General features: G+C 42.1%; 1 protein-coding gene across 6 annotated transcripts in view; it reads left to right on the top strand.

Moving 5' to 3' along the window:
- Window positions 1–12,524, top strand: part of LOC137412007 (formin-binding protein 1-like) — a 167,878-nt gene that overhangs the window by 91,736 nt on the left and 63,618 nt on the right. For all 6 annotated transcript variants that reach the window (XM_078783425.1, XM_078783424.1, XM_078783423.1 and 3 more), the window contains exons 5-8: window positions 2,128–2,190; window positions 2,712–2,816; window positions 3,686–3,814; window positions 9,818–9,964. In XM_078783425.1, coding sequence (XP_078639551.1) covers window positions 2,128–2,190; window positions 2,712–2,816; window positions 3,686–3,814; window positions 9,818–9,964 — 444 coding nt within the window. The remainder of the gene's footprint in view (window positions 1–2,127; window positions 2,191–2,711; window positions 2,817–3,685; window positions 3,815–9,817; window positions 9,965–12,524) is intronic.

The raw sequence follows: 12,524 nt of genomic DNA, 5'->3' as shown, positions 1-12,524 counted from the left end.
CAAAATGATTCATTACTTGTATGGGATTCTTCCAACTAATAGGATCAATCATTCACATTTTCTGAGCAAATACACATCCATGAGCATCGACTTGGATTGAAAAAGGATATGAAAGAAAAAAATCTATTAAAAAAAAACAAAAAACACATAACACTAATACATCTGTGGGCCTCCGAGTTCCAATGTCTGCGTTTATGTAGGATTTTTGACGCCTGCATCTAAGAGTTAATGACCATGTGGGGGTTTTCAGAGCCCTAGATCCTCACATTGTGCCAGTTGATCTTCCCCGATACATGAAAGCAATCTTCGTCTGTGAACATGGCCTTTTTCAGGTAATCTTCGTCATCCTCCATACGACTGAGCATTTCCAAGGCAAACACCTTGTGTTTGAGTCCGTCATTTGGTTTGAGTTTCTGCAGAATCTGCACCTTATAGGCATAAAGCTTCAGTCTTTATGCAAAATCATGTGTACAGTGGTGGTTGGTATTCCCAGGTCTCTGGATGCATGTCGGATTGATTTTCTGGGACTTTGTTGAAATGATGCACGTTCTCATTCGGCATCTGCTGCACTTGTGCTTGGGCAACCGGTACTTTTCTGTTTCTGCCAAATCTCTTGTTCCACTCTTTGATACTAGTCCGCGATGGTGGATTCCTTCCATACCTTGCACGATTCCACTTGTTTGTTGGATCTCTTCTGGATGAACCATTCGACGCACTGAGCGTTCCCCTGTGGAGTCGCCATATTATTATTTTTTACATTAGACCACCAGACCTGAAAATAAAGAAAACCTTATTTGTTTCTGTATCATATAAAAGAAAGGGTATCGTTTTATCATTTGTGGTACCGCAAAGTGGGGTGACTTTGAATGCCGGGGGGACTTTGAACACTGCCAGAATGACTTTGAACACATGTTACAAGATTCATTCGGATGATTTTTACGTTAAAGAAAATCATCCGAATGAACCTTGTAACAAGTGTTCAAAGTCACCCTGGCATTCATAGTCACCCGACTTTACGGTACTAAATATATTAACAACCAAAGTTGTCCAGGTTTTGGAACACCCTGTAGATCACCCCGCTCAGCAGATCCTGTTTTCCTGTTCAAAGACAAAGGGTATGTGCTTCTTTTAATTGTAATTCTCCCAACTAGCTTTCCCGATCCACTTGTGGGTCACAAACAGGATTGTCTGTGGCAGGCACGTCCTCTTAGTAAGGATCCATATGACAATAGCCATTATAGTGCATTATTTTCTGCTACCTTAAAGAGTAAAAGGGATTTATATTTGATTTGATTTGGTATGTTCTTAAACAATACTTCATGGAAGAGCTTCTGATTCCTCAGGTCTTAAAAACACGATAACACATTAAAAAGTTATAGTTGGAAGGATTCATATCCAAGATCACAACCAGCTGAAACAATTACCTAGTGTGAAGGTCAAGTGCGATGTTCTGAACACTGAGTGGTTGTTGTCCAGGACTACATGAGATTCATGTAGGAATTAAAAGGGGAGGGGGTAGAGAATGCAGAATTGTGTGAGCAAGGCGATTTGGGGGAGAAGAATGGGCAGAAGGGTTCCAGAGAGGTGGGTGGTGGGGACGGAAGTGGGGTGTGGGGGGGGGGGGGGGGGTGGTGGGGTTGGGATCTTGTGTGGTGAGGAACGGAATCTTTCATCATCGCTTTACCTAGCGTTGTAGCATGTCTTCTTGGTTGTATTTTCCGAATGAAGATGATTCGTTGGTCGAAACGGCATCTTTCCAAAAACAATGTATTATAGCTGGTGTTGTTGTCAATCAAGTATAATGGCACATTTAATTTTCACACAACAAATTAATGTTTTTTTTATACTTCTCGATTTGCTAAATATTAAATTGACTCGTTTATAGAACCTCGTCCCTCAGTTGCCTCATGCTGCTTCATACAATATCACTATTGGGAAAGGAGCTTGGAATTTTTAAAATAATAATTTTTGACCATCAGATTTTGCTGTCACAACCTGCCACCAATTGAGTGGGAAGTATTTTTTCTCTCTCTCTTGGCCACTGCATTGGGTCTTTGAGGCACGTTAGTCATGAGTTAATGTGATACTTGGCAATAATTTATAGTCAATTATGAAATGTCTTTGCAGCAACTTCACGAAGGCAGGAAAGCGCAGCAGCACCTCGAATTATGTTGGAAGCAGCTGGAGTCGGTGAGCATTGTGTGCTAGGTGTAGTGTAGTTCTTAAGTGCTTCCTCATTGGCTTTTGCTCTGAGGCTCTGAGTTAAGCCACCACGAAAAGGTGTGGTTGATTGTAAGGAAATTTCATGCATAATACCAGGTATTTGATACATATTCTTCATTATGGAAAAATGTCTATTTATCTGGTGATTCGTCGGGCCAAGAAAACCCACTGTGCCGAGTCGACTTTCGGCGGCGATATATCTCCTCCTCTGCATTGAATTGCTGTAAAATTCACATTTTGATTATCTTTGCCGCAGTTGGACCACCACCCACAAAAACATTTCCTATTCTTCAGTTGTTGTTGGACACCAATGGAAATAGTCTGAACGTTGGGAGTTTCTTGTTTTGTCTTGGAGTTTTTATTTTGTACACAATTACTTGCACTCACACACCATTAATGTCAATTCACATGAACAGTTTATGAATGTATTTTTGTTTTAAAACGTTAACTACTAACTTGCATCTCATTTTATTCATTGTTGTTCTTAGTGCAAAAAGAGGTTTGAACGTGACTGCAAAGAAGCTGAAAAAGCCTTGCAGTACTTTGACAAAATGGACAATGACATAAATGTGACTAAGGCCGATGTGGAGAAGGCAAGTACTGTACAACATTCTCTAGAGATTTTGCAAACGTAGCAAAAACTGTTCTATTAACTTTTTGTTTATTTAGTATCTAACCTGAGATTTTTTTTTTCTTTTTCTATATTTCCTTCTGTCACTCTATTGCTTTCTTGCCACAAGTGTCTGATGAGTGCTACTCTATAAAATATTTTGGATGTTCCTATTACTCTATAATATGGTTGTTCGTATATTTTTTTTTTAACGACTAGTACACTATTACAGATACAGATTCAGTCTGGCAGGATGGCCTAAATGTACGCACACTCACCTCTAAGCTGTCTAGCCTGGGTTAGAATCTCAGCCCAGCTATAAACTCATCCTGGTGTTTCACAGGCAGGGTGATTCATCCATGTGCGTGCCGTCCATCGGACGGACATTAAACTGTGCATCCCATCAGCTCGAATTAGTTGGTGGACGTCAAAGACGCCACGGTATCCTTGGTGAACAGTAGGCAACTATCGCCGGCACCCTGGCAAAATTCCAAATTCCTGTCCTAACATTATTTGACCGTCAGGCATGGACAGCCGGTTCGTGAAAGACTTGTGCCAAGCTTCCTCCGGCCAACCCCAAAACACGTGGGAATAATTGTGGACATCAAAGAAAAATAAAATTACAGATTATAGCTTCAACGAGAGTCAAGGATTGCTTAAAATGGCACAGCAAATGTAGACATAGCAGTCACCATTCTCTTGTTGGTTCCTGTTTCGAATTGGACAGATGTCTGAGTTTTTTGAGAACTTTTGCTTCAATGATCCTTTATGAATGAGTGCGGTATTGTGTATTGAAGTTGAAGCTTTTCTCATGATCATCTCGGGTGTGGTCCACTGTTTTGTGTTGCGCAGGCCCGGCAACAATCCAACCAGCGTACGCAGTTGGCGGAGGACACCAAGAATGAGTATGCCACTCAGCTACAAAAATACAATGAAGAGCAGAACCAGCATTACTTTGCTATTATGCCCAAGATCTTTCAAGTGAGTCGTTCGGACCCTATTCGGGAAGTTGGTCTTATTAGAATATTTGATTGAGGCCCTGCTGAAGCATAAGTAATGATTGTGGTTTATAATGAAATGAAAAATCCTCAAACTTCTTTGGGTTTGCTGCTTTGCTTAGTATTGTGACATTGTGATGAATGGAAAGGATATTAGAGGTCTATATACAAACCAGCAAATACATAGCACTAGAAGCTAATCTCTCAGGTTGGAGAAGTCTTTATAATTTTTTTTTTAACTCACATTGAAGCTCATAAAAGAGTGAGGTGACTGGAGGCGTCATGGTGAAGATGGTAACACACTGACAGTGAGGTGACTGAGACATTGAGACAACATGCAGATGCAACAAGGAAAATGAATGAGCAAGAGGAGGAAGGAGCAGAGTGAAGAAAATGGAGGTCATAAATAAGTTTGTCAAAGCACGGAGTTTATACTTACGATGGGTAACAAGAAACAAGATGCTGATTGCTTGTGGAGCAACTGTAATCACATTTGGACTATTAGCATGTGACTAGTACTCTTGTACAGTTCAAATCTAAATGATGAAAGGAAGGTTTTTCCCATTAGCACTATTTCCCCATAATACTATTTTTCCCCACTGTTTCCAAATATTCCCAATATAGTAATAATAATTACCCTCGCCAGAGGAGAGGGTATTGCATTTGGGTCCATTTGTCTGTTTGTCCGCACTGAACGTGAGTATGCTTTTCTCTGCAACCGTTGTTCCGATTGACACATTTTCAACATAGGAGCGCCTCCTCCTGTAGAATTTATTTTTAATGATAATCATGACATCATAGGTCACATTGTACAGGCGCCATCTTGGAAAAACCAAAAAGCTTTGCACCTCTATTTCTCCAAAACCACTACATGGAAATATTTTTGGAAATTGTTAAGTACTCCCCATGGGGATCAACATATATTCATGATGATGTCATTGGTGCCTTCATTATGATGTCATAATTAGACAAGTAGAACACTTGATCCGATCAGTTTGAAATTTCTTGAGCGTGGTCTACACGAAAATTGTATCGGAGAATGAAACTGATGATGTCATCAGTCATGTGGTTCAGCAGCCTTATTGGATTCAACATAAATCGACGTGGTCAATAACCCACACAAACACAGCAGTTCAAAAACACCGCACAAGCACATCCTGGCGATGGTCTGCAATCTCTGATTGCTCTTTCTTGTTATTATTGTTACGTAGCAACCCCTTATTTATGAACAGCATTGAACACAATAATAACGTTATGAATTAAATATTATTTAGCACATATAACATTTGATAAAATATCCTCAATTTGCTTCACAAATAATCAAATATAAAGGAAACCCAAGTGATGCAGCTTGTTATGTGCAAACACATATCCACTCGATATATGAGCAGTCAGACAGCAGTGCATTCTACTAACTAATTAGAACGGCACTCAGTAGTGAGCATACTTCTGCCAGGCTGAACAGTTTACGTTTTGTATCCCACTTTTGTATCCCAGATCTGGATTTGGACCTGAACCAAAACCAAAATTTGAACCTGATGTGATGCCTGAACATGCTAAACGCAAGGATAATACCATTGTCATGACTAAATATGCTGAACCCAGTGTTGATACCAGTGTGATGACTAAACACAGGGATAACATCTGTGCAATGACTGGACAGCTGAGAAGACATCAAGGTGACAGCCAGACAATCCAGGTGCCGAGGACAACACTGAGGCAACACCTGGACAAGCCAGACACCAAGAGCACACCAATCAAATGACTGTGCAGACTGGATCCTGGGGATGACACCAATGCGACGACTGGACAAAGCTGAACACCAGGGATGCTACCAAAATGATGCCTAGAGCTGTTAGGGTTAAACTGGTTCTGGCGACGAAGCCTAAGTGACATCTGGTCAACTCAGACACACCAATAATGACATGAAACTGACGACTGGATAAGCAGGATGGTGGGGACGTGTGACGATGCGGAACTTGAACACTATTTCCACCGACATTACCGAATGGATAAGTCTGCCACCAGGGATGATTCTGAAGTGCCGACTGGACGAGCTGGATGCCGGCGTGATGCAGAACTTAACCGCTGGGCAGACCGAGCACCAGGAATGGTGCCGGAGTGACGACTGCATAATATCGGAAAGAATTTGCTCGAGTACAAAATCTTCAAAAATAAAGTAGTTTTAAACGCTGTAGACTATCGTTAATGCAGTAATTTTGAGTCAATGTTTGTTAAATTAATAAGGTTTACCAGGTCATATACAAGTTATTTTGCCAATATGTTTGCTAATATGTTTGCACTTTTGTTGGATGGGCAACTGCATCATAAATGTGCCCGACATTTCAACAATATTTGGTTAGCGGCTTTACAAAAAAGTATTACTGTCTCAATGGTGCTCCTTCCGCTCAGATCATCATCCTTTTTCAGCATGGTTTACGGCTTAAATGCAGTCAGCCATTAATCCTCAGAAGTAGCTTTGCACCTTAGCTTATCAGGCAAGTACTTTGCCAATTTTCTGCCTCATGCGTTCCTCTCATACTTATTTACATGAGTTGCTGACAGGACAACGACGCATCAGCAGGGTAAAACCAACCTGTCATGATTGCTTCTGTATCGATGTTGTCCACCCCCTGCATATACCCAACCCCTCATTCTTACTCGCATTCCCTTGTTTGTCCGTCTCCGTATATTTTGTCCTTGGGTCCTGTTGTTGGCATTTCCACTTTCTCTTTCTGTTTTCCTTTTGTTCTGTTGTGCCCTGATCGGTTCTCTGTCCTAGCTCTTACAAGAGCCTTGACATTGCAAATAAAAAAAGATCCATCTTGTGTATCAAATGCCATGCAGTGATTAGCTATATCTTGAAGTCATTGCCAGCACATAAGGACTGGTTTAACTTCTCAAGTTGCAGTTGCTCCCAGTTTAACGTTCAAATGATTGCTTATTGAATATTCATGAATATCAAGGTTCATGAAATAAATTGCAAAAAGCTTGACTGATTGAAGGAGAAACCTTCACTAGACCCATAGGCACCTAGTTATTAGATGTGTAAAAGTAATGGCATGTTTTCTCTTATTAAATTCCTCATTTATAACTTCTACTATGCTAGTTATTTATAAATTTTGGGAAGTGCTCAATCTGAGTGTTCATTTTTTTGCTTGGGCAATGAGGCAGACACCGGCTGTGGTCAGTTGTGACACATTACAAGGAAAGATGGTTGCCAAGTTTAAAACCTTGCTTCCCACTTTTGAAAAACTGATGCTGATCACTAAACTACGATTTGCTTATTGTGTTTGTTCAACAGTTGATTTGCAACAAACTGTCAAAATATAGGTGGGAATATATATATTTTTTATGTCAAAAAAACCTCTGCGACACGGATAGGGCAGAGGGTGCAAGAACAGAAATGAGGCGGACGAAGACAGAGAGGCCAATGGTCTGTTGTCTATGGCGAAGTGATAGACCCATAGACTGAGCTTCATTGCTGGAGATTCCATTTATCTTAAAGGCCTTGGTTTTCACGGCGTCAAGCTGAGCAAGGTATGAGGCAGGGAGCCACCATAGATGGGAGAGCAGTGCCCCCATGAAGCTGCGGATGAAAGCCTTGTAAATGCATTGCAGATCAGGTGTGCCAAGGAAGGACTTTGCACAATGGAGGATGTGCCTCATCAGCGTCTGCTTTTGCCTTTGGAAGGCACCTTTGTTATGTGGCTTTCCCAAGAGAGATCATGGCTGAATGAGACCCAATAGTTTGATTGAACCTCTTAAAGAAGGTTGTTGAGGAAGTAGATGGGAGGATTTGCCATACAATTCTGTGTGTGTGTGTGTGTGTGTGTGTGTGTGTGTGTGTGTGTGTGTGTGTGTGTGTGTGTGTGTGTGTGTGTGTGTGGTGTGTGGTGTGTGGTGTGTGGTGTGATTTCCCAGAATTGCAAGACATGTTCCAGGTATTTGACCAGATTGTGATTTTGTCAATGTCTGAAGAGAGGGAAGAGGCTGCTGCATGTCTGCCAGAAGGATGAGGGATGACGTGGCAGAGAGTGGAGCCATCAGTAAAGAGATAAAGAGGATTTTCCAGAGTCAGAGAAATCCTTGATGAAGATTAGGAATAATATGGGGCCAGGAACACTGCTTTGGGATACTCCAGCCTTGACAGGGAGAGGAGAAGAGAGGGTTCCATTGAGAGCCACACATTGGCTACGAGAGTGGATAAAGTCCGTAATCCAAGAGTGGAGTTGGCCTTGGATTCTATAGGCATACAGTTTGGAGAGCAAGGCAGGATGCCAAATTGTATCAAAAGCTCAATATATCTCAAAAGATGCTGCCCTGATCTCATGTCTGATATTGAGAGCCACCATTCGTTCTTGGGAGAGTGGAAGCAGCATGTCCAAGGTGGAGTGACCAGGTCCGAATCCAAATTGATGATCTGAGATGAAGCTGTTGTGGAAAAGCAATGATTTTATGTCAATTTGGATGATGGATTCCATGACAGTGATGATGATTGGATGTAAACTAATTGGTCTGTAGTTGATCGAATCAGTTTTTGCACCTTTTTATGAAATATGATGTTGGCTGATTTCCAAGCAGATATAAGATGACCTGTGGTAAATGACAGGGTGAAAATGGCAGAGAGAGGAAGTGCAAGAGCAACAGAGGAGGTTTTTAGGTCGCATGAGCTGATGCTGTCCGGTCCAGTTGCATAGTCAGGGTCGAGGGTTGCCAGAAAAATTTCCACCTTCTCAGGTGCAAAAGGCACAGAATCCAGGAGCAGTTGGGTATGATTGCGAAGGGTGGGATATATATCTATTTTTTGTATACAGGATCAAGGCTCGTGAAAGAGCTAACATTTATCACACAAAGAAAATCAAACAGACACACAAAACATATAATAAGGGTAGAGGTAGACAAGATGGGGAGAGAATGGGAAGCACACAAACACAACATTTGAGAGCAGGGACATCAGGAGATCTGTGGGAGGGCTTGGGGGGAGGAGGCGTGGGAAGGGGGGAGGGGTGGGAGAAGTATAAAACACAAGGACACTGCAAGGACTTCCACGAAAGAAGTTGGTATTTCAAAAAAGTGAATCTGGGGTGAAATTAGCGGGGGTAGAAAAGATCAAGGTTTTGGATGGGGGAAGATAAGAGATGGTGGTGAACAGCTGTTTTAAAGATCTGGAGAGAGGAGTGGGATTGAAGAGAGTGAGGGAGTTTGTTCTAGAGGCGGGAGAAAAGAGGAATGAAGGAGTGAAGGTGAGCAGAGTGTCTTGATTTCGGCAGTTTAACCATAAGAGTGTTGCAGGCAGATCTTGTGCGACCTGCAGGAATATTAGGGGGACAGAGCCCAGAGAGAGCTGGGGGGGGGGGGGGGCAAGGCAGGAGAGGAGTCGGTAGAAGACAGAAAGACCACCAACGTGCCTGCGGTGAGTAAGTGAAAGGCCCTCGGAGTTCGTTTCATCGCAGGAGATTCCAATGATTCTGAAAGCTTTGGTTTCAACAGCATGAAGCCGAGCTAGGTGTGAGGCAGGAGCTCCGGCCCAGAGGGGAGAACAGTATTCCATTGAGCTGCGCATGAAAGCCTTGTTTGTGGTGAGGAGCTCAGGTGTGCCAAGGAAGGACTTCGCACGACGGAGGATGCCCAGTCGGAGATTGGCTTTGGAGGTCAGATTTGAAATGTGGTTTTCCCAGGAAAGATCATGGCAGATAGTGAGACACAAAAGCTTGAGTGACAGAACTTCTTGGAGAGGATTATTCAGAAAGTAGATGGGAGGGTTGTCCAGTCGGTCTTTTCGGAGAGACATCGTAAGAGTGTGAGATTTGTCAGGATTGAAAGACATGTTCCACTTGTTTGACCAGTGTGTGATTTTGACCAGTTTGGATTCTAAAACTATCAGCGCGCTATATACATTGTTTTTGGTTACCATGCTTCATGATCTCTGCCTTTGTCATACTAATTATGTTCTTTCTTGTTCTGATTGCTTTCTCAACCAAAGGATCTGCAGGACATGGAGGAGAAACGTACGTGCACATTCTCACGCTCTCTGCTTAATTTTGCCGACATTGACAGGCAGGTTATGCCCATTCTGAGCAAATGCTTGGATGGCATGACCAAAGCGGCAGAGGATATCAACCAGCAGAGCGTGAGTCATGTAGAACCACTGTGGCCACTAATTGCAGTGCTCTTGCTTCAAGGTGGCAAAAACGATCGTTTGAAATGGCTACTAAGGCTTGTTTTTCATTTTGAAATTGCATTTGAGCATGCCAAATACTGCTAATTGTGTGTTTTCTGCTCTTTCCATTGTTCTTTATCTTAATAATTTATAATGAAAGAAACATATTTAAGTAAAATATATATTTTCCTACACAATATTAATTACATCACCTCCCCTCCCCACCACATCCCCATTGATAGCATTTAGTCACTTCATTCCAAGTGATATCTGCTTGAAACTATTTAAGTTAAACAAAATAAGTTAAAAAGTTGAATAGGATTGAGAAATGAGAGGTTAGAAACTGAGATGGATCGGCCAAGCGGCTAGACTTTAATCTGCTGATTTGGCTTTCTGTATAAATTCACTGGGAAAATGCATTAACTCTCTGTCAGGAGGACGTTGAAATTATGTTTGACCAAAGGGAAGACTAAAATAATGTAATAATAAATTATCTGAATACTGATTCTAAATGTTGAGACAAACAAGCTAAGTCTTTTTTGAAGGAACAAAGTTTAGGTACAGGTGAAGAGGAAGGCTTCTTAAGAAAAGGTGGTCAGGCTATTTTGTGTGCATTGCATAATGAAGATAAAGTGTATAAAAATAGCTTGATTGGACTTCCCCCTCTCCCTCCACTCCTTTTGTGCTTGCCAAACTTTGTTTGCGACACTTCAGTTTTATTTGTGACTTTTTTTCAACTTTTTTGAATACAAAATGCCAAGGGTTGTGAAGGAGCCAGAACACAGAATGGATCAGGACATACAGAACTAAAGGAACAGCAGAGAGATTTGGGGGAGGAGGGGAGGGAGGGCAGGGTTAAATAACAAAATAGTGGGAGACTTGGAGAAATATGGGATGCGGGAAATAAGGGATGTGGGAAACATTGCATATTTTGAGTGATACGTGACATTTTCTTTGACATGATTTTCATAGTCTCATGAAATCTGACATATGTTATGTACATTATATACACATATGTGATTACCTAATATATCACAGGTTTATATCTTCATCTGCTCTTTAAATTATTTTTGTGATACCCATGTCTTTTTGTAGTGTAACTTTTTGTTGTTTATTGAATGAATGAATGAATGATCGTTTTAAGGCCATTTTCCCCGCTAGAGTGGGGGTTAGCCTTGCGGGCCCCATGACAATCATGGTTCCCTGTTTGAGGCAATGTTTTTATGGCCGGATGCCCTTCCTGACGCCAACCCTTGGTCACGCTCTTACGCTGCGCAGGGATAATACTATGTGAAATAACAGAATGCAAGTAAACTTGTCTTTTTTATGTTGTTGGAGCCAATTATTTCAAGTCCATGTATACAGGAAGAGAGCAAGGACACCTAGGACTATAGTTTCATAATGATTGCATTCTCCAGCTTAAACTACACCCACAATTGTCTTCCATTAACATGGATTGTCATTGCTCAAAAGAAAAATCAATTTAATCTGTTTTACCACAAATTGTATACAGAATCGAGGCTCGTGTAAGAGCTACCACATTGAACATGAAAACATGCACAGACACATAAAACATACAATGAAGGGAGTGGGAGACAAGAGGGGAGAGATAGGGAAGCACACAAGCACAACAACAGTTGAGAACAGGGATGTCGGTAGATCTGTGGAAGGGGGAGGGCTGGGGGATGAGGGAGGGGTACATGGTATAAAGCAAATGAACACTACTAGGAATTCCAGGAAAGAAGTTGGGGATTGAAAGAGGTGGATTTGGGGTACTTTAAAGGGGGTAGAAAAGGTCAAGGTTTTGGATGGGGGAAGATAAGAGATGGTGGTGAACAGCTGTTTTAAAGACCTGGAGGGAGGAGAGGGATTGAAGAGAGTGTAGGAGATTGTTCCAGAGGTGGGGGAAAAGAGGAATGAAAGAGTGAAGGGGAGCAGAGAGTCTTGATTTTGGCAGTTTCATCAGAAGAGGTTTGCTGGCAGCTCTTGTGCGTACTGCAGGAATATTTGGGGGACAGAGCACAGACAGAGCAGGAGGAGCAAGGCCAGAGAGGAGTCAGTAGAAGATAGAAAGACCACCAACCTGCCTGCGGTGATAGAGAGAAAGGCCCTCAGAATCAGCTTCATCGTGGGAGATACCAATGATTCTGAAAGCTTTGGTTTCAACCGCGTGAAGCTGAACTAGGTGTGAGGCAGGAGCACCAGCCCAGAGGGGAGAGCAGTATTCCATTGAGCTGCGGATGAAAGCCTTGTATGTGGTGAGGAGCTCAGGTGTGCCAAGGAAGGACTTTGCACGACGGAGAATGCCCAGACGACGACTGGCTTTGGAGGCCATCTTCGAAATGTGGTTTTCCCAGGAAAGATCATGGCAGATAGTGAGACCCAAAAGCTTGAGTGACAGAACTTCTTGGAGATGATTGTTGAGAAAGTAGATGGAAGGGTTGTCCAGACGGTCTTTTCGGAGAGACTAAGTGAGAGTGTGAAATTTGTCAGGATTGAAAGACAGATTTGTTGTCGCTATCACTAACCA

Source organism: Myxine glutinosa, chromosome 8 (genome assembly GCF_964187855.1).
Source record: "Myxine glutinosa chromosome 8, kmMyxGlut1.1, whole genome shotgun sequence".
Classification (NCBI taxonomy): Eukaryota; Metazoa; Chordata; class Myxini; order Myxiniformes; family Myxinidae; genus Myxine; species Myxine glutinosa.
The sequence above is the reverse complement of the archived record's forward strand: the minus strand, read 5'-3'. Positions and strand labels throughout refer to the sequence as shown.